Raw genomic sequence first — 24708 nt, forward strand, 5'->3', positions numbered from 1 at the left:
AATTTTAAAGTCTAGTATTTCTGTTTGATGTTTAATAATTACCATATCATTAACATAACATCAGTAGAATATGTTTACAAATGCTTCCTTCTTATAAACAAAAAGACTTTAGAAAGGTTAAAGGTGATATAGATGTAGGGATTACTATTATTTTATCATGTATTCCTCTTTATTGCAATAATCTCTTGGCAACAGTTGTTCCAAATGACATGAATAAATCAACATATATATTAACCTGAGTTGTTGACAAGGAGAAGTCCTTGATTGCTACATGGAAGAATGCATGCTATCCTGTATAGTTAAGCTACTCAAAATGGATGCCATATGAAAGACACTAAAAATCTAAACCAGCATCTATATACAATCATTGTAGAGAGGATAAAGACTGTTTAGACCAGTACTATTATTGGTGTCTATTATCAAACATATTTAATTTATTAATTGAACCTGTTAGAACTCATGGAAAATGAATGAATATCTAGCCCCCCCCCCCCCAACCAAATCAAAATAATAATAATATTGAAAATTTATAAAGTACCGGTATCCTTTTTAAGAGAAAATGCTCATGATTTCCCTCCATAAGAAAGCCAAAACATGTTAAAAGAAATATGAATGAAACCAGATACAGTTTAAGAACTAAGAAAAACAGTTTATATATTTTACACATTGTCTTGCAACTACAAAAGGGAATATAAATTACACATTCTTTGGATTGGATTAAAATAAAAAAATAAAATAATATTATTAATGTAGATAATACTGTACCTTACACTAATAATAGCCCCAAACTGCTTTTAACAATGAATAAATATAAGCATAACTAATACAGTATTAGGCATATCATTGCTATTTGCTTATTTTAGGATAATAATTTATCAGTACACTTGTACAAGAAGGAAACTTATTTTAAGCATTTAATTTATGTTGTAGATATCTTTAATATGTGTTTTATATACATTTGAATGAGTATACCATTTAATAACGTCTGGCATGTCTGGAAAACTTAGTATTTCCCTGTGCAATCAAGGCAACTTCCCTTCTCTTAATAATTCTGTCACAAGAAAGTGTCAAATTGTACTTACTTCTAGTTTGTATTATTCTCTACAGCTGTACTATTCATGTCCACAATTTTCTCCTGTGTTTTATAGTATAGAAAATATGTCACTTACTGAAGTCATGACTTTTGAGAATTAGATTAAAGATTGTCTAGTGTTGAGCTAAAAAAAAATACCAAAACAATAATTTTATTTATGTTTACTTTTTATGGAACTTGGAACTTATTAGCTTCCATTTGAAATTTAGAGTGAGAACAAATTTTCCTTATTAGTAACAAAAACACCTAAAAATTTGCTATTCTTTTGTGTCCATTACTAGGCTAATATAATAATCAATTTAACATTTTTGTAGACATATTATATTTGTGAAAAACCAATCCTGTTTAATTTTTTTGCCCTCTTCTTAGGTGGACTAGCACTGCCTGCCATTAATGATGATTTTGAATAAAAATTTAAAAATTATTTTTTAACCTATCAGTGCACCCGCCGCCATGAAAAACTGGAAATTTCAGAAAAAAATAAAAGTTTTATTTATTTTCATTATGTCTGCAGCTGCTTTGAAATCTCCAAAAATAAGAAATATTTCTTCCTAATACATAAAATTAAAGAATTTAACAATCCCAATACTACACTGTTACATTCAGCAATGACATTTTGATTTACATTTTCTCCTCCATCTGGATGTTTTTGGCAAAATATTTGTTAAATAAGAAAACAAAATTTTGTTTTTATTCTTTTTCCCATCCTCCTCTAATGACCTTTAAAAAAATAAGTTTGCGAAACAAGGTATAAAATAGTGTCTGTAAGCAGTCTTAGAAGATGGTTTATAGCATTCATTTAGTGTTCATGCTTGTTGCATTATCTTTATTATTTATTTAGAATCCTTTAAATGTAATCTCAGTAACTTTCTTTAATGTTTAATGGGAATAATATTGTTTTGTCTGTAGGTGTATTAATAAAATATGGGGATTTTTGTCAGTTTTTTTTACTTTGAGGATAGATAATATAAGCGTGCATGCTTATTGTAACACACCACCCAACCACACTCAGTTAAACAACTGTTATCAATTTTAACTAATTGTTAGAAACAGCAAAAATCATTAATATAAATGAAAACATTAATCAAATATGTAGTAAACTATTTTTTTAAGTCATTAATACAACTAAAAATAACCAGTGGCGCTACGAAAGAAACAGATAGTTGCGTTTAGACAGATACTTTGTGAGGAGCTGTCAAGAAGACAGTGTGTTCTTGTTGCCTCTGCTTTTGTACTCATTATCTCCTCCGGTCAGTAATTATTTATGCTGCATTTAGCGTGCAAATCAATATTTAATTCACAGTGTTCGCTGATCACTTTCCTCGTTCAAAAGACATTATTCTTCGGAACATGCTTTACTACAATGAATCTCAGTCCTGCATTTAAACTGTATATTTAGACTTAAAATTTAAGTCTAATATCTTGTGAAGAGTTCATCTTTCAAAGCTATGGCTTTGTTTTTTTATCGTGTTTCTAATTGTTCAAGTAATAATGATGTTAAATATCTTATCTTATATATATATATTTCGATGTTGAATTTGAAATGAAAATACCTTGCCCCAGAAGTGATCAATATCACAAATTTCTATTTCTAATTTAAATAAATTTAGTTAGAGCTGCTAATCTATTGAATTGATCTAATTATCTGTACTGTGAAGAGGAATCATTTGTTATTCTCCTATTGTATGCTCATGTCATCAACGAGCTTTAGACTTGATTATCATTTCTAGAACCTTTCATCCATTTCTTATTATATTTTACGTACCATAAGTGATCATATAGCGACATAATGTATTGACTTTGATTAGAATAGATGCATAACTATATGTAATGGCAATTTTGTATTTTGATGTTAAATAAAAATATAGTCTGTAGAGGCTTCACGTTCTAGAAATAATAGAATTCTTTTTTACAAGAATCCGGGTTTGAATAGTTAATGTTTAAAAAAGGAAGATATAATCAAGAATCTATTATCTTTAGAAGAGCTTCAATTATCAAATACTACTCAGTTAAGCATATACTGTAGGCCTAACTACTGAACTTCAATTACAAAAAAAAAAATGTTATCAGATTTTACTAATACACAGGTATTTAGTTCTATAGTCAGGGATGGGAAAAAGTACATGACCGGTGGATGAAGGCAATATGAATATCCCAGAAGCATTTTCGGGGAAAAAAAAAAAATATAAATAAAACTGTTGGGCTATAATATAGTGTACAGCTAACATTTGGTGCTGGAGGCTTTTAATGAGAAAGCTTTCATGATGTGAGGCACAAACATCTTTTTAATACTACTACATTACATTGTAAAAATGGAGCATATGGCAAGATTTAATTCATTAGATCTTCATTATTTATTTTATTTATTTATTTATTCGGTATAAAAAATATAAAATTAGGAACAGCAGCCAAATCTGAAATAGTTTGTATTACAATTTTTTTTTTGAATAAATACAAAAATAGTCAATGAAAAAAATATATCAATATTTGATATCAATATAAAAATATAACAATTATTATTGCAATAATTATTTAAAAATTATTAATTAATTTTTACTTGTAATTTGTTTTGATTTTACATGTATCTTATCAAAATTTTATATTTTATTTGCTTTATTAATTACTTTATTTTAAAGCTAGTTTATGAATTATTTGTATCAATTTTATTAAAAATACATCAAGCTAAAATAATTTTTTTTAAATCAATTCCATATTTGAATTGCTTATAAAATTTGTATATTTAAGTAAGTTATTACCTTGCAATTAAAAATTTAAATGTGAACAAAAATTCTCTACCAATAAACAGACAGTTAAATAATACAATGTTGCTGTATTCTAATGCATATGCCCTTTAATTTGCTGGTAATCAATTTATAGATTTTCGCAGAAAACCATCTCTATATCAGCAAAAACTAATTCATTTGAATTTGTTTCTAGCTAGAAGTTAATAACTTTCGATCACTTTTAAATAATCTATTCAACATTTTAATTTAAATTTTGAGGAATTTTTCGATTTTTTTTTTTAGCAGACAGTGCATCTTTAAGTTTTGATTTGTATTCATGTATTCATTGTGATGCAGGTCGTTCAACCAGTCTACTTTATCGATAGAATGCGTTCTGATTGCCAATAATGATTGGACTATGATATTTTTGTGTTGAGAAATTCATAAGCTATATAATTAATTTGCTATTTGATTGGTAGATAAAATAAATTTTATTTAAAATTGATTAACCAAGTGACTGGTCAATTTTGTAATATTAAAATATTTATTAATATTTGACCTGTGGTGTTTACAATGTATACTAGAAGGTAATTATACGTTAATTTTTGATTCCATTTTGTATTTAGTAGACATAAAAATTAGCTATAATACTATATAATGGTGCAAGCAGAGAGAATTTTCCCTGCACATTTTCTCTTTAAGTCCTTTTCAAATTAGACATTGCTGCAATATTGCAGTAAGCAAGCCGGCATGATTACCGGCCTAATAACCTTTCACTCAGCGACTTTGTTACCTCAATATTGCCGTGATCTGATTTTTTCTGTCTGAAAAAATAGTGTAATAATTGCCGTGTTAAAACATAGAGGCACATTCTTTTTTGTTTTGTTTTATCGTTTCATTCTCATTTAGTTTTGCTGGTTGACCGTTACCACTATATTGCACAATATTTCATACTAGTGTGCTTGGAGGTCTAAAGTAAGGCAGCATGTTGGCGTATCAACCCTTTTATTCAGACACAGATTGCCAAAATCTTGCAGTATTTTTGCTTTGTCTGAAAGAAGCTTGTCTTGCGGTATTTCTCCTTTTCATTTTTCCACATTATTTTAGGCCCAGGTTGAGTTTGGTGTATTTAATACTTAAGATATCCTTGTACAGAAGCCTGGTTCTCACGAGAGCCCTAGTATCCGGATCGGGAGCTAACCATTAGCGCTAACCGTTAGCACTTGCGTATCCGGATACCACTAATGGTTAGCAAGTGCTATCGGTTAGCAAGTTGAGCGTGTTCTTATCATCAACCAATCACGCGCACACGTTTACAATTTCCAGTTTCTTATTGGCCAGTGATTCGATCATCATATTTTTGGTATCCAGATCGGGATTTTCTTGGATGGATGCACGGCAGCTAACGGTTAGCAAGATCCGGATCCTGCTAACCATTAGCAGCCGTGTGAGAACATAGCCATAAATTAGTGGGAGGGAGTTTTGAACTTTCCTAGAAAGTACTTCTGTAGATAAAAATCTGGTATAAAAATTAATTACACTACAAACAACAATAAAACAAAACTGAATGGCTCACGAGTATACAAAATAAATAAAAAATTGATATAGGCTATATTAGATTCCCATTGTAATGTAAATCTATAATTTAATTATAATTGATGTATAGAGCAGGTGGGTATAAAAGTGAGTCGGAAGGGTGAACTGACAGTCGTACCAGAACGTTTCCAGTGTGCTTGCAAAACCTTCATGTACTGCTTTTAGACCGCCTTATGCACAGTTTTAATATTATTAGCTTTTTTTGGTGATGGTCGGCATCGGGCCATAAACACCAGGGATTTTTCTAGCCAAAGATAGTCGACATTATAGGGTTTTTTTATTTCAATTCAGTTCAAGTCAATTGAATTTTATTACAAATGAAAATACATCATTGGTATAAATATAAATATTTAAAAATTGCACATACATTAAAAAAGTGATTATAAAAAATTAGAAAAAATATATAGGAACATTCAAATGCAAAATAATTAAAAAAAAAAAAAATTCATTTCGGCAACAAAATTGAAGTCGGGCCGTTTATAGCTCATAAGCTATGCTTTGGCCACATGTAACGGTAGAGTTAAAAGTACAATTTCCTACAATTTTCAGTCATTAAATTTTAAAATTCATTGATTAATATTATTTGTCTTGTTAGATCATATGTATAAGGATTGGTCATGGTCTAGGAAAAGAGAAACCAATAAAATTGTGCATTAATAAATGAAAGCATAATTTGGTGTCATATCATTTTTCAATCCATCATCATATATAAGATATTAATTATCAAATGAAATTTCTACTAATCAATAATCTTGTCCAATAACTATGTAATTTAAAACCAATAAATCAGTATATACATACATGTGTTTGGATATAATTTTTTTATATTAAAATGTTAATCGAGAATTTTTTTGAGATTGTATTGTACTCATATCATTCAAGTAATGAGATATGAATCTTAAATTTTCATCTTGAATGAAACCATGTTATTACTATTAGCCTCGGCTACCATCATGTTGAAACACCAACCGACCTTTGTACTGTGTGATAAGAGTGACCAAATATTTACCCAGGCCTCACCCTGTACAATTCATCATTCACAGGCAACTCATTATCCGTTTTCATTTTAGAAACGGATCTGATAATCAATATTCATTGCCGTCCGCTAATTTTCAATGCTGATCATAAGATATGGTTTGAGGCTTGATGCCAGGCTGACAAGCATTGTAATTTGTGTTTTAAGAACAAAAGAGCTCTTACTGTAGATTATAGCTCTGCAACAATTGTGCTGGTAAGGCTTCAATGTAAAGCTAATTTGTGTGCTTGTTTTACCAAGGAACATTTTCAAAGGTTGTTTTAATAAAATTAACAGTACACAACAAGAATCGTAATATAATGTTAATAAGAACAGAAGACAATAAAATTTACAGTACACAACAAGAATAGTAATATAATATTAATAAGAAAAGAAGACAAAATATTTCATTGTAGAGAGAGAGAGAGTGGTTTTTTGGTTTCTGTGTATCAATGGTAAATACTAATAGAATATTTAAAAGAAAGATATGTTGTCTTTTTCTATACATGTACTGTTTCTTTGCTATAAGCCCATATCCCTTGAACACAAAATTTTTTTTGGGGGGGGGGGATGTTGGGCTTATATTTCAGGAATCCATTTTTAATGAAATGGCAATATGTCTCCACTGTTTGCCTAATTCAAAGCCAATATTTAATGCCTTTTAATTTTATGAGAATATTTATAAAAGTCATACCCTGGACTTATGCCTGAGAGGGTGGGCTTATACCTGAGGATCTAGAATTGAAGGATTAAATTGTCTGATGATACTTTGTGAGCTCACTAAAAAATGGAATTGAATAAACAAAGATCTGATACTGTTGTTAATGGCTTGTTATATCTTATTTTTCTGGTCTCTGAGCTTTTGTTGAACATAATATGGTAGCTGGTAGGTAACTCTGAATCATACACCAGCAAATAACCACTTCGCTCTGTAGATTACTAAATTACAATATAAGTCTACCAGTCTGTTTAAATCATCATTTCTGCTACAATTAATCTTGCTCTGGCTGTTTTTCATATTGCATGTTTCTTATGGCATTATCATATTGGTTAGTAATTATTATTTGTGTAGTACTTTGTCATATGTTCCTTCATTTTGAGAACTAACTGGAAATTTATGTTCCTTCATTTTGAAGGCAGGCTGGCGATTTGAGATAAACTAATTATTTTATAAAATGTACATTATACTAAGTTTATTTTTTCAAGTTCAATTTAGTCTAGTTAAATAAAAAGTAAGTGACATTTGCTTTCCAAGGTTAAAAAATAGAAAATATTATATTACTTATCAAGTCATTTATAAAACCATAAATAATACTTAAACTAATATTCAAACAAAAAAAAAATCTATTGTTAAAAAATAGAAATTTAAAATATAGATTTAAATACGAAATTGCCAAGTTGCAGACTGCACACATGCTGTGTATTGATCTGAATAGGTATTGATTTTACTGCAAACGTTTCATTTTTAAAAGCCGGTACCACCTAATCTCAATTAAAACCATACTTATTTTTTTGATTACCCTTTTCCCCATTCCTTGCCAGCTATTTTTTTTCTACTCTTATCGGGATAGGAGGACCCTGAGACTCAACTTGTGCTAGACAGGGGTACATAATGATAGATCCCTGGTCAGCGACGAGGGAATATCCCAATACTGTGGTGTGGGTGCTGACTTACTTCTTCTATTCTTGTATTTCCAATTTTAAACGCATAGACCCTAGTATTTTGCACGATATATTACGTAACATTTAACAAGACGCCAATATATTCAAGTCGAGAGAGGATGACAATTTCATCTCTAATTTGCTTCTGTTGTCTCAATATGGTCTCTTTAACCTAATTCATTTGGCTCAGCAGCCGATAAAAATTGTTATATTCGTTGGCCTTAATTTTCGTGTTGATGATAACTGTTAAGTATTGTCCCAGATTTCATTCTAAGACCGATATAAATATTTTCTGATCTCATTCTATAAACAAAACTATGATGTAATGTTTCATTAAATTATTGTCAAAAAATTTTAAGCCGGGCACTAACTGCGCACGACGGTCGTCGGCCGATGCACTTCTATGAAAAAGATGTGCGTGCAACTGATGGTTTTTAATGACGATGTGTTCAGACTGCCGACAATCAGCAGACTGCATCGCATCATTTAGCCCTAGTGGAGTTGGATTCGTTGTGTGACGGTCACACGATGTCATACAACATAGTGAGTGGCCAACTTAAGAATGCTATCTTAGCATTTTATTGTTAGTACCATGCTAATTCTGTGATATATTATACCAAATGAGGGACTTATGGCCTGCCAATTCATAGAAGCATTGGCTTCTTTATCTATGTCCCCCATGAACATTTTTTAGGCATAATATAATATGTGAAATGAAGTATAATTTAATTAGTGAGGTATCATTATATTCAGGTTTCCATAAACTCAGAAGTAAAAGGAAAAAAAATATACATTTTCTGTGTTTTTGTAGAAATTGTTAATATTATAAAATTTGGTAGTTAGCATTGTCTTATGTCTAAATTACAGTTAGAGAGCTTTTCTATAGGCAAATTAAATTACCGTCTCTTTAGGGTTTTGTATCTTAGTTTGTTTTGTAAGACTACTTAAGTCCGATATTAATGTGTGGGCTTATTGCAGGATTTAAGATAGTTTTGTCAGTCAGATAAATAACTTAATTTGGTCAATCTACCTCTAATTGATCATAATTGCATAGGAAGCTATTATTGTACCTAAAGGGAAATTAGCAAATCTTAAATCTGAAGATCTTTGGTTAACACTGCCTTTTTCAAATCCCTAACTTGCAACTTATTTGGCAATTATAAGATGTAAATTAATTACACAAATCCTTTTAAACAATTATCTGCCCAAATCAAGAAATTATTGTTATTGCTATTACTGTATCTTGGAACATCTCCAAATTTGGCATATTTTTTAAGGGTTTTGGGGGGGGAATTTTTGTTCCAGATTTATCGAAAATGAATAAATATGCTAGGGCTTGAATTTAATTAATTGCAGTGTTGGATCAGTGTATGTTAAATGAAATTATGAAGTACTTATTAATATTAATCAGGTTAATTTTAGGGTTCTCAGTGGAGAAAAAAAGAAATTTAGATTATCACATGTACAACAATAACCTAACAAAACAGTCATACCTGTACCATATTTATTTGAATAAAACGCCCCGCTTTGAATAAATGCCCCCTTCTAGAGCCTCATTTGAAGTAAACGCTTCCCTCGAATGAACGTCCCAAGGTATTATTTCACTGAGTAAACATTCCCTTTCCCCCCTCCCTTCTAAATGACTGTAAACAAGTCTAATGGAAGCAACATCATTCTTAACACATTCTATTAATGTTACTCCAGTAGAATTACATTTAGTTTGGAGCTATAATAATTATTTATGATCACACAATACATTTTGATGGTAATTATGTATTGTACTGTAGTTCCAAATTTACACTGAAATTAAGGGGCATTTATTTTAGTATACGTATGCTTTTTTATACCAATAAAATAAACACATCCCTCTTCTAATAAATGCCTCCCTTGATTAAACTCCCCTTCAAAAACTTTCTCAACAATAAACGCCCTGAAGTGTTTATTCGAATAAATACGGTATATATCTTTTTCATCTAGTAGTAGTACATTAGCAGATATAATTCATAGCAAGGAAAGATTTATGTAGTTTGCAGAACAGATGTCAACAAGAATTATTATGCAACTGTATGGAAAAAAAATATTCTGTTTATCCTCAGTTGATTTTACAGTTGAACCTGCTATAAAATTCAGGTTGTGTATTTTAAGTAATACTGAAAGCATTTTACTGATATCCAACGTCTGTTCAGTTACAGTAAGCCCAACTCAATTTGACTTCTCCTGGGAGGCTCATAAATTGTTTTGATTCAGCTAGTCTTAGCTTATACCTCTGCTTCTGGCCTTCCAATAATTCTGTTATTTACTCGACCTCGCTTTCCTGTTCACTAAATTTATAAGCTTCGTATTTACAACACAAAATATAAAATGGCTTTTACTAACATACTTATAGTAAATCGCGATCCTCACTTAATATTAGCTTGGCAGTACTTATGATTTTTGAAGGGAACAAGGCTTGACTGTAATTGTTTATCATGGTGGCATTCTCAGTTGGATACGGTATGACAACCAGATATCAAAACGAACACACAGCACAAAATATGTAAACTGGATTTGCCAACCCATGATATTGGAGCATGCTGTGCATAAATTGATTTACCAGTGAAATAATAAAAATCATCATCTGTAATAATATATTTTTTTTACTAGCTGTAGGAGTATCATTTATTTTTCATGTAAAATCAAATACATCATTTTTATTATGGTTCATAAATATATGATATTTTTAGACTGTATTTCAGTTTAAAGGGCTGGTCAAACTCGCCAGCATGAAATTAAATGTTATGTTTTTTGAAAATGTGAATTGATAATGTTATTAACTGAGAATATAATGACAGATTCATGTACATGGTTAGGCATGTCTCTTACTGCATTTGGTCGATAGTTTAACAGTGCCAGATTACATGGTGCTTGAAAAATGCTGAGCACACTAATGTATAATGTTTACCCTTTGTCGTTTATTTCTAACAAAGCCAGGCACACACTGCACCATATGATGGTCTATGAGCTTAAAGCCACGTGCTTACTGTGCCCGGAGCGATTTTATGAAGAATGCAATACGAAAATTTGCGCGCAACACATCATATTTAATGATGGTCCATTCAGACTGCCGCAGCCAATCAGCAGACGGCTTCGCATCGTTTAGCCCTCGGGGAGTGGAGTTGGATTCGTCATGCTGCGGTTATACAGCCATCGTACGGCAGAGCGAGTGTCCCCGGATTTCGACGACGCAATGCTGTTTTCTGATTGTTGGTGGCAGTGATGAGATTGTCATTAAAAAAGATCCGCATTATGGGTGTTGCGTTCTTGATAGAATCGCATCGGCCGACGACCATCACGTGTGATGAGTGCCGGACTTAATATTCTGTGAATAATAAAACATTGAAATAAACAAGAATTCAAGATTTTGAAACAATTCCTATCATATTTTATGATTCTGTAATATGTTGTAACATAATTTATATGTAATAAGTACTGGTCGTTTGAGTACAACTTGTAAAAGTGCATTCATAAAGCTGGTGGTAGTTAAAATGTATAAATACGTAGATCATGTTCCTTTGATGTTCGGAGGACCAATCAGTGAGCCTCTCAGTGTGCAATCTAGCATTTCATAGATTTGTTGCCCCGAGTGATAAAGGAGTTTGATGTGAAAAATAAGATATTAGATGGAATTAAAACATAGTATTTTAATATCACGGCTTTATTAAGAAAGGCAGGTAATTTTAGTTAGTTTCATAAATATTCAACAATACATCCATGACCCTAACTTGTAATTCAGTTGTTGTCAGTCGTTAGCAGATGGTTTTCGACTTTTATTTCTCCATGTGGTTGATGAATTTAAACCAGAGAGAACTGCAACTTGCAAAATTAAAATTTTGTACAGTGTCTATTAACATATATTAATATATTACAGTACTTTACTTTTTAGACTTGTTATAGTGTTTCATTTAAATTCCATAATTTAGATAGCTTATTTGATCAGTAGTTATCAGTAGACATACCTTTTACTTGTACCATCTCAATTTATAATATAGATTATATATTATTAGAATAATTTTTAATTTTTGCATGTATAAGCTCACAATTATTTTGTAGTGTGAATGCGATTCCTAATAACTATTTCTATATTTTTCTTCGATTTATGATTAGTAAAGTTTTACTAAGTCCTGCATCTGGACTAAAGCTTTTCCCATCATTTCTAGGAAATGTAAATAGTATCACGCACTGTACATTAAGTCCTCATAATGAGTGGATAATTTAAAAAGGAACTCTCAACTAGTGGTCTGCGGACCGGACCGGAGTGCAAGTTAACCAGCCCCTAAGGGTGAGCCTAAAATATTTACTGTATATATTTAAAGCAACCTACCTTAAAATGATAGTTGCATCATTTCAAGCTATATCACCAATTTTGGTTTTTTTTCTTTTATGTGGGAGTGTCCATTCCTTCCACCTAGACCCAGGTTGCTTTGTAATCTTGGATGATTATTGGACCTTCAAATTGATTCAATCTACAAATTTCAGCCCCTGAAATCTCTGCCTTAAAATCTTCTTTGAACTATTAATTGAAAAAAATTTGATATTTTAACTAGAACTATAGGCAAATTTCACTGAATTATATAGGATCTTGTAATATATGTTTATTAGACATTAGGAAATTGCATTGTTGGTAGAAGAATGTTGCCAAGATCATCAATTACTTTGGTTAATCAATTAGTTAAGCACACTTAATAGTTACGTTGGCTCAGGGCCTCTTCAGTGCCACCATTTTTTAGTGTGAACAATCAATACATATTAAGTCGACCCAGAGCCGATTTAAATTTAGTCCGACTTTAAAGTTGGCTAAGGTCCTGCAATCTAGGACTTACAGTAGGTTCAACTAATTTTCATATCTCAACATAAACTAAACCTGGTTCACCAAGGGCGCTTTGATAGCGGCCTATTTTGAACGGTAAAATTTCACGCATAAACCTGGCACAAAGAAGGAAGTATGAATGTTCGCAGTGCAACCATAATCTGACTGGAAATACAAACCGCAAACGGAACAGTTGTTCTGAGTCGGCAAATACAAACTGCAAAAAGAACATTCGGTTTTAGTTCGCCGTAGTTAAGGTGGCCTTGGGCCGATATAATAAGTATGATTGTGCTCTTAGTCCATTCATTGCTACCTGTGGTTGAATATAGTTTAGAATAATCTGTTGTTATAAAATACTAACCATAAAGTATGTTCTTTCATTTCTTTCAAAATTAAAGAAATAGGCCTATAATAGTTTCCCCTCCTCAAAATACATTACTGATAAGATATTTTATTTTTGTTATGTATCATTGCTTTTGCATGAAATACAATTCTGCTTTTATGTATGTGATATGTATAGATGAATCACAATTGTCAAGAGAAACGTTTAATCACTGCCAGACTTGAGGGTGGCTCAAAAATATGATAACAGAATTCACATATCAAACAACCAACCATTCAAATGTAATTGTGCTCTTATCTATTATGCTTTAAAAAAATTGTACACAATATCAGTAGTATGAAAGTCACGAGAAAAGAATCGTGAATTGCATATGGAGCCAGGTCTGACCTAATTGCGTGTTAACAAATTTGAAACTATTTTTGGTTTGCCTCGTTATGAATTGTTTATAGTCCAATAAACATAGGATCTTGAGGTCAGGTAGTGCTGTTATACAAAGCGTTTCCTCTGGTTCAATAATTGTTGTTTACTTCATCCTGTTGAACAATTACAAACATTTCAAATTGTTTTATTTTTATCAACTATGACAATTTTTACATTCGTGTGACAGTAGTTATTTATAATGTAGGAATTTATAATGCACTTCTGCGAAGGGGTACAAGTTGCTTGAGATTTTAATATTACTTTTGTTTGTAAACTTATTCACTCCCAAAAGTAGGAATATAAAATGCATCTTTTGCAAAAGGAAAAGTGTAAAATTCTTCGCTACCTAAGGCATATGTCTAGTCATTGAATGCAGACACAGTGCAAAGTAATAAATGGTAGTCCAACATCTCACAAGCTACCCATTCGTGAACCTGGGTCATCCAAGACATTAATATATGTAAATCATTGTCCAGACACAAGGTAAATGCACAGTAGGTGGGTCAAAACACCTAACATGAAGATTGAGTACCCAAACCGCAACCACTTGCACCAATTGTGTTTGATTAAATATTTTGATGCTTATAATTTAGAAAACATGAATAACATTTTGATGACAAACCAAAATAAATTCTCTCTAAGATTGCATTTATAAATATAAGTTTAAAAAATGTTAAGGTTTAAAATTGCTATTGTGAAGACCAAGTAAAATTAATCGTTAGTTCTACATCACATTTTTGGAGCCTCATGAAAAAATTTACTATTCGCTATTATTTTTTTTATTATTTTTTATTTTCCTTGAAAAAATAATGATGATGTGAATGGTTATTGTCAAAGCTTAACAAGAGGTGGAAACATGAATGGCAGAATACAAATTTAGATTCAACATTTATTTCACTTATAAATAATAATTACAAGAAATGAATACATTACAAAGACTCATTTTACTTTTTTATATAAAATAAAAAACACAATTTTTATTATTTTCCAACCTGTTTACCACTAGTATGTAGGATAGTACATAGTAAATACCCTCACCAAAAATAATTTCAAATTCAGAATATGAAACTAAACATTTTTTTTTTTAAATTTTGCATAAAACACATCCGGATGTCTACATGGGGGTAGGTGTATACATAATGGCCTATTTGTGCTGTACACCAGGGTTTATTGCACTTCTGTAAAATCCTTTGTATGTCATCAGTAAGATGATAACCCTATGAATATTCATGAACTTAGCCATAGCACCATCGAACTAATTAATATGCTTTGATGTACTGGACAAATCATTTCAGAATTTTAGAAATTTCATTTGCTTATGATAATTTTCATTTGGATTGCAAACATAGGTTATCTTAAGACATAATATTTTATATTTTTGTGTATGTTTTCAAAATACTGTAGTTTCTCTTTCAATTTTAGTTTATTCTATTTCTATATATGATTATTATTTGAGGATATGTAAATATGTAACTTGAGTCTTAAACTTCAATATTCATTCTTGAATTCTGAGTGCGTTATTTGTCGAACATTATCATAAAATATAACAATAAATAAAAATGTATTATAATGTTGAACAAATACACGATTCAATATTTACAAATTAGATGTATTTTAATATATATTCCATTATTATTTTTATTGAATGTAAACAAACTAATCAAGTATAATAATATAATTATACCTGATTTAATGATGCAAAAAGTTTTTCACTTTTTGAAGTCCCTTTTTTGGCTAGAATTTGTAATGAAACAATGATAAATAATATGAGCTTAAACTACATGATGAATTTATATGGATTTTAATGGTTTTGATGTTTTTAAAGCTTTTTAGTTATATTTTAAATATGTTATGTGTTTTAATAAATAATTGCTTTATACAGTAAAATACTACTTTTTAGTCTCACGGTTGCCACTACTGTGTATTTGTTGACTCTTTAATTTATTGAAGTAAATTATACCAGAATCGGATATCAAACGCTTATGCTAAATATTTAATAATATAATTGTATGCTAATAATTCTATATGAAATTAGAAAATAACACACTCGACTAAAAGATTGTAATATGATGTATAAAAAAGATAATATTATTATAATTAATGAAATAATGTCATCTGGCTAGTTTACAAAGGATTGTCTTTACCAGTAATATTGTAATGTAGATTAATGGGAAGGCTATCTAGTGCCTTACCCTTCCTGCTTTACAAAAACTAGGAAGCCGTAAGCCGATCCTATCTCTCGTTATGTGGAAATTAGAAAGAGAGAGTACCTGTAGATAGTATATAACCTTCAGGGATTTTCTATCTTTCATGAGTTATTTACATTTTCTATTCATTGAATTCTGCTTATTAGCATTTCCATTCTCTACAAATAGGCAGCCAGACAGCATGTATACTTTCAGCATGAATATAATTTGTTGGTAACATTGTATCATAAGTTACATTTAGCAAAATACAAGATATTAATCATTTTATTTAAAAACAGACAACTTGCAACACAGAATATATAATAACAGTCAGATATAAACATTATTAATAAACTGATATAAGATTAATTGTATATTGTACTGAACTATATACAATGTGATAACTATTTATTTAACCTAATATTTACATAGGAATGATGTTTTGCCCTACCAGACAGTACATTTCCAAATATTTGCCAAAACAAAATCCTTGCGATTGATTTGGTTTGGAATTGAACTCACAAGTTCCAAGTAACTAGCCTGGTGTCTTAACCACTACACCACCAAGCTTTTCCCTTAACATGCTATCGAAATAATATTTTATAGCAATATACTTAAGTTTACTTTCTTTTGACATTGTTATTGCAAATTAAATTTTATATAGAATTGGATGTATGTATGGTTTCCTGAAATGTTGTTTTTAATGGTACAGTAGGCACACTAATAAGCAAACAATATATTATTATTTATTTAAAATCATCCTTTTTTATTTATATTGTGTGTACTGTTGTACCAAATTTGGACCTCTTGGGAGGCTAGTACCTAAATTGTATCGAGCCTTCCAGATTAAAGTTAGATTTGTATTGCCAGATGTTGGGTTCACAAAATAAGGTATAAAAAAAAGCCCTGTTTTAAGACGCAAAAGTAGAAGTACAGATTGGTTTCGATCGTAATCTCTATTGCTAGGTTTAATTTATGATCTTTGGTTTATTCGTTAACATGCTATAGTAATTTAATCTTCAGGACACATTAGCATTAAAGGGCTTTTGTCCAAAAAGGGACATAAATATAAAGAAATTAAGGTTTCGCGTTCGAAAACAACCTTCTGGCAAAATCAATCAAAAGCTGACATGTTATATTAAATCCTATTCTCATGTATTGACGATGAACTCTGAAACAATCGATTGTTTACTGCTAAATTAGGTTAACGGATAATGGACTGGAATGGATGGTTCTCGTGTTCGTTTATTAATTTGTCTTATTATTAGAAAAGTGATTGATTTTGAGATGGAGAAAGATAAGATACCGATCAACTGAGCCCTTTCTTGCGCTCGCTCCACAACATCAAATTTGATGTGATTTGTGGGAGGTATATGTATATGGGCATGATGATGATCACATTTATTTATCCCCAAATTTGATACTGTAGAAAAATTTTGCGAGTTATATTTTACTCCGAAACGGGCACGTCACTGAAACTTTGATTTTTAAAATTTTTGCGTCAAGTACTCAAAAACTCTGAAATGAAGTTTTGCCGGCATACGCAGACAGTCCAAAATGGAGTGCGAGTTATCCGTTGCTCCAAAATAGAGTGTTTGCACCAGCACCGGACGCTGGAACTACGATTTTAGAGTTTTCGCGTATATGTACGCAAAAATTGCGGCATCAATGCGCATACACTCTAAAAATGGAGTAACTACATACATGCCAGTGCGATATTTTTAACAATTTTGAGTGTTAAATTTCGAAGTCGAATTGCTCAATTTGGTTGATCACATTATCATCAAAAATGCATTGAAATTTTAGAATATTACCAATATAAATATCTACATACAATTCAAAACTTGAGCTTGCTCGTAAATTATGAACCCTAGTCAGCTTTTAAACAAAACGTCCATTAAGTGAACAGTATGAAGCACATTAGGAAATAAAAGTTAAAGCTGTATTAGTTAGTAGCATGAAATACAAATAAACAAGTTAAGTTATTAGGCCTAAAAAGAAAAATTGTTTGTTTCCCTCCTGCAGCCGACCCTAGCTCACTGACAAGTAGGGGCGGTGGTTTTTAAAAAAGTTTATTTTTTCGTGAATTTGGTGTCTGATGTAAGGTATTGCCATTCTAAGTCTAAATTTATTATAAAATATTGATTATCAGTTATTTTTATTCAGTCTGATGAATACCCTTTGAAAACAAATAGTGAACAGGCTTAAGCATTGCAATTTAATGTTAATTTTGTTGACAGGAGAAAAAAAAATATAGTCCCTATATAATTTTCAGCATTAAAGGGCAAACTTGACATTTTTTTTGGCCTTATGTGTGAAGTACTTATTTCTTTTGTATTACATTATTAGTAGAATACTCTTCTACTAATTTTTAGTACTAAAGTCGATAGTTTTCCCAAAACTTCCAAATTAAGAATTAAAATTTTGGTTCTATTTTCTAGGTTTGGAATTTTACCATATATTAATACCGCAGTTTCTTTGGTATACTTGGAGCCAAATTTTACGTAGTTTCCCGTGCAAACGCCCATGATATGAGTTGAAAGAGTAACTCGGCTGATTATTACAAACACTTGCAGAAAATGCAATGGTTTGCTCTGAATTAGGAATCAGATGTTAAAAACTTTTTGATTGGCCATCTATATGGTTGTAGGATATGCTCTCAGTCGATAAAACAAAATTATATTTTTTGTGAAAAGGATTCCCTAGGTATAAGCACATTACCAAAAATCAGCCCAATTTTATGAGGTACTACTATGGTATTCATTTATATAAGCAGAAAATAGAAGATTTCTAACACTATGAAATGTACTTAAAATTTCTAAATTAAAAAATTTGGTTGAAATTTTTATATAGACTTGTAAAGATTGTTATTGAACATACACATACACATTGTATGCGATATATTTAACAGGTTATTTCATTATAAATGATTATAATCCATGACAAGTACTGTATATTAGGCTGCCTAGTATTTGCACAAGAGATAGAAATTTAAATAATCAGACAGAAAAACGATTTATTTCTTGGCATTATAACTTCATGAATAATGTATTTGCTGTATAAAAGCCATTAATTTGTATCCTGATTTGAAAATAAATAATATTTTGTTGAATTAGTTCCACATGGACATATGTTTATCTGTTTTAAAATATAGAAAACAGGCTAAAATGAAAGTTACTAGGAATATATCACATTATTTGACTATAAAGATATAATTTTTGAATTTTAATAATAGTGATAGTGATAAAAATAATGATAATACAGGAATTTGTCTTGATACCTGTACATATTTGTGAAAAGCAACATGACCACTAAGAACTACATCACTAATTGTTTATTGAAATATTAAAACTTCCTCCCATTTAGTGAATTTCCCTATTAATTTACATTCTTCCTAAACTTGGACATGGCGAAGAATTTTGAAATATATTGAATATTTAGTAATATTTTACAGAAAAATACTGTTTTATTCTGTGATAAAAAAGAACTAAAACATACATAACCAGGTGGTGGTAGTTGTGTAGGATGTTACATGGTAAATGCAAAAAAATGGAAAATAGGAAATATTTTATCGTTCATTGAATAAAAAAATAACATAGCAAAATATCAATAACTCACTGGCCTCTGTAACAATAACATAGAAATATGAGATTCATCATAGACAGATTCAAGGGGTGGTGCAGGTAGCCCTATTTTAAAAATGAAAAAAGGAAAATTGCATTCAAATTCAAGTGCCCTTTCCGGCCATCTAGAGGTGCCACAATAAAATCAACCATATGGGTGGGGCTGAGGTGGTCTAGACCCGCTACCTGTCAAAATACCTCCGTGGGCCCCCATCTACCTTTATTTTCTTAGATCCACCACTAAACATAATGAGTACTCTAGAAACGGTTGCACTCTATTAAAGAGACTATCGAGGCAGCTCTTTTGTACTAAGCGTAGTTCATCAGGTAATGAGCACACTTATATTGAGACAATGTCTTTGTGCACATACCAGTTGTGAACTCTTTCTCATAAACTATTATATAGTAATCAGAATTGCTACAATTATCAAATTTTGGTTGTCCTTGCTTTTAATGTACTTTAACCAGATACATTTGTAAATTTTGTATCAATTAATAATTTATTATAAATGAATGTTTTTGTTGTTGTCAAGTTTAATGTGTAGTTCTTGTTGTTGGCAAATAAATATTAAATTGAATTGAACTGTGTAGAGACATACTAAATCTTTGTTTTATTTATGTATTCAGTATTTATTTCACCAAATGTGAGATAATAATAAAACAAATTTGAGAGTGGTGGGGAGACCAATACATGAGGTACGCTCATACAAGTAATTGGCCACCTTTGCAATGAAAAATTAAAAAAATAAATAAAAAAGTACAGGACAAGGATAACAAAGCACTGACGATGCAGAACAAACAGGTAAATTGGCAAGGCAGTGTAGAAAACAAAATGGTGCAAGAAAGATGAATAATAGCCTAAAGTCATAAGGAATATGAATATAAATAAGCATATAAAATATAGTTATAAATATAAATATAGAAATACACTACAACCATGAAACATCTCCATTTACTCCCAAAATCAGACTTGCCATATTCATTCAGGTAAATGCCTATCTGTAAATATATTATATCATTGAATGGTTTTCCTAATTGTTTTGTTATTATTTTGATCAGGTGACGATTCCAAATGCGTCTTGAAAATGCTCATTCCAAGCACTGCGGCAGGATCCATTATTGGTAAAGGGGGACAGACTATCGCCCAGTTACAACGAGACACAGGATCAAATATCAAATTATCTAAAGCAAATGATTTTTATCCAGGTAAGTAATTGTCTTGTGTTTCAAAATTATTGTAGTCTCAATGTAGGCTTCCTATTGTAAAACACCCTCTTTAAGTGTATTATGATTGAGATAGTTCTATTGTTACTTTGCTATTTCCAATCAGTCGGATATAGGCCTGTGATTGTTCTTTATTTTTATATCCTATACTAATCAAAAAGTAAAAAAAAAATGTAGACCATGCAGTGTTAGGTTGATTATGATCCAGTCCACCTTGATGGTTATGCTTATGCCGCCTTTCATCGTTTGAAGCTTCTACAATTGTTTACTTCATTCCTCAAACAGCTTTGAACAATAGACATATTCTGTGAACCGTGGCTACAGTCGTGTGTGTAAGCATTGAGCTGAAACTGTTATATTTCCCAGGAGTGATAACGTAACACTTTCTCCGGTGTGTTTTCTGAAAATCCCATCAAAATTTCTATTTTTGTGATTTGAAATTGTTTTATAAACCTGTAATTCCTGATTCGAAATTGTTTTATAAACCTGTAATTCCCGAAATCAAAAGTGCAAATTTCTTCATCAGAGTTGAGAAAAACATAACAATTTTAGGCATTATCAAGGTGTTTGGATTAGAGTAGGCTATCTGAATGATTAGGTAGGCCAAAAACTAGCTACTAGATTTCAGAGCTAAAATAATATATTCATTTATATAAACGCACCAGGGTGTTTTATTGTTGAGAATTTATTCGAGGGAGGCATTTACTTTGGTGTAAAATGGGTACATATATACTCAAATGAACGCGTCTTAATTTGACTATAAATATGGAACTACAACATGTAGTTATCGTCAGAATGTGTGTGTGATCGTAAAGACTTATTGATCCCAACCAGGTTAGGAAAAATGTAATTCTACTGGATTAGAATATGTTGAGAATGATGTTGCTACCAGGTGTTTAATTGAGGATAAAATAAACGCCTTGGGGAGTTTGTTCGTAGGAGGCGTTTTATTCCAAATGAGGTTCTAGAGGCGGAGTTAATTAAAGTAAATGTGGTATGTTAGAAGTAATAAAACTGTGCTGGTATACTATGATAAAAAAAAAATAATAATAATAATAAGACAAGTTATACAGTATAACAGTTAAAAAATTGTAATTTTCAAATTATAGTCTTTTGATAGTAAAAATTTTGAATGCGATATTTTTGTTGAAATAACCTAGTAATCATTGGCCAATACTCACAAGAGTAGCGAAGTCTGTGTTCTCTAGTTGGTGATTCACACCTAATGCTATATGCTGTAGTGAGGATTTAATGGTTATTATCTAACACAGCGGCAGCAGCGAACATCAATGACCTGCCCATAGGCCATTTGTAAAATCACGAAGACACACTCTCTGGGTTAATATTTTACCTGTGTGCATTAGAACGTATTATGCATGTTAATTTTTTTGCTGGCAGGTTTTCAGTCCATCGGATAAGTGCAGCACTATTGGAACCATGGTTACAAACTACAGTGCTTCAGTGCTGTACTGAGCATTAGCTACGATTGCTAGGATATAAGCCATAGCTTGTTGCCATGGTAACCTGACTTAAGAGGCCATTGAGCTAACAAAAAATTGTTATCATTATTGTGGCTGAGGTTGAATTGAATCCAATTGTCAGTTTATATACTATTTTTATTTTATTTGTGTTTTAAAAGCATAACTGTTACACAGTCTTGAACTTATATTAGAAATTGATACTAAATTGAACATCAATCACTTAAGTTCACCAATATCTTCAGTAAGAACATACTTCTTTCTTTACTTGTCTCACTTATAGACAATATGGCAAATGTATAATGCTAGTATTGTATCATATATTTATTAAATCTGAATGGTATTGGGAATGATATGGCTAGAATGTTGAGACAATTTTTATTTTTGGTGCATACTGCAAATGGAATTGTGGCAATAAAATTAGTAAAAACCAGAAAATAAACAACCTTTATATCTATTAATTGTTCAAAGTATTTTCGTTTCAGGAGCACTTAATGTAAAATACTAAAATAGAAGTCGAATCAATATAAGGGGATACTATGAAATAGTTTCTAAATATGCAGTGCTTTTTTCTACTGTACTAGCCACCAGCCCACTCATGAACACCTCCCAAGATAGACATAAAAATGTTTATTGTCAGTGTCAACTGTGTCTGCATTAAAATAGGAGTCAAAGTTCATGACCTGGGGCTGAGTTCTAGTTTATTACTTCCTGTCAACATGAATAAGAGATTATAGGAAAGTGTTTATATGTAATATTTAGCTTATTTAGAATTATAAGCCTATAATATAACAAGTACTAATAATTTTTATATTTCTGGATGTTTGGGGTCACACATTTGTCTATCAATCCTATTGTTATTTGGGGTGGGGTGATCATTTTACGTAAGTGACGTAAAAGTCCTTTCTTTCAAAATGAGAATTTGTTGCTAATTAATTATGGTTTTGAAAGCCAAACTGTAGTGTGAGGTTATACCATAAACAAATATGGTAAATTAAGTTTAAAACCAATTCAAAGAGTACTGCATGTTACAATTCATCAAAATGTGATAGTTTTCAATGGCAACATCACATCTCAAGAGTTGCTATTTACTTCAAGATTTAAGAAATACAGCCATTAATATAATAGTATTCATACACAGTAGCACTTTAGTGAACACATTTATTAAAGTCAAACTTGCATTAAGACAGTATTCTACTTTAAGTGAAAATTTCAAATGGAAAATATTCGCTGTTCACTGAAAAAGTGTGTGTTTAATAAATTTATGTCACTTTCTTTAAAATGCTTTTAGATTCATTTACTGACCCATCTGTGAGTGAGCATGTTCCATGCATCCAGGGCAATGTTGGCCATGTATTGCAAGCATACGCACATGTAATAACCATCTGCGAGCATGTTGCATGCAACGTAAGAATACAGGCATGCGATAAAATTTTGCGAGAATGTTACCACATTCAAGATCTAGCTATACATTGTTGTGAGCTTATCGCGAGCATAAAAAATGCAGCGTTATACCGGTACCTTGGTTTAAATACTAGGGTAATTCTGTCAGCTCTAATGTAGGCTTGTAACAGTAGTACTTTCTTAACACTTACGATGTTTTAAACATATTCATTCCTTCTATCATATATACAATTGTAATTGTAATTATTGATTCGGGGGTGTATGTGGGTGGTAGCTTTTTTCTTACCTCAATAATTAAAACTAATGCTTTTAACATCTGTAAGTGCAAAGTTAATATATATTGCCCATCATTCATTTATTTCACATTTATAGTCGCAATATCCCTACAGTATATATGATATCATCAAAGCACGTTATTATCCTCCGAGTATTACTGTAATTAATAATAGTGAGATACAGAGCCTGACTGAGTCTCCAGTGCACCATGCAATTTGGTTTCTGTTAATATCCAATTCATTTCTTATGCTTGGTGTTCCCTGTATTTTAAACTTAAGCATGCATGCAACAAGCATGCATGCTTAAGTTTAAAATATAGGGAACATGCATGCACGTTGCATGCATGCTTAAGTTTAAAATACAGGGAACATGCATGCAACAAGCAGACCAGCTCCAGTTACATAGGAAGATGAAGAAAAAGGAATTAGCATTTTACTACATTAACATATCTCATTCATACATTTAATATAAAATTGCGATATAGCTCTCCTAACATTATGGGCTACGATATGGTTTATGTTACAAAAGATGGTGTTATATTAATTTTATATAAAAGGAGTAATCTTGACATTTAATAGGTTGATATAAACATCTGAGAAATATACTCGAAGTTCTTCATAAACTGAGATAAATTCTTCTAGAGTAATGGATTAATGGTATGCGATGTATTTTAAAAGATAATATTTATAAAAGGATTAAGATTAAGGTATATCTAGGGGGTGCTCAGGGGGATAAAAAGTTCTACCCCCAGTGTAAGCATTTACAGCCAAAGCATTATGGTCAAATAGTTAAAAATCACCACTTAAAACCTCATAAACA

At 31.0% G+C, this 24708-nt stretch overlaps 1 protein-coding gene across 1 annotated transcript in view; it reads left to right on the plus strand.

Annotated features, from left to right (window-relative positions):
* Positions 1-24708, plus strand: part of LOC117115968 (RNA-binding protein Nova-1-like) — a 60193-nt gene that overhangs the window by 2621 nt on the left and 32864 nt on the right. The window contains exon 2 of the mRNA XM_033259866.1: positions 20567-20713. Within this exon, the coding sequence (XP_033115757.1) occupies positions 20567-20713 (147 nt within the window). The remainder of the gene's footprint in view (positions 1-20566; positions 20714-24708) is intronic.

Source organism: Anneissia japonica, unplaced genomic scaffold (genome assembly GCF_011630105.1).
Source record: "Anneissia japonica isolate Jap-2015-1 unplaced genomic scaffold, ASM1163010v1 scaffold287743_len2803612_cov181, whole genome shotgun sequence".
In the NCBI taxonomy this organism is placed as follows: Eukaryota; Metazoa; Echinodermata; class Crinoidea; order Comatulida; family Comatulidae; genus Anneissia; species Anneissia japonica.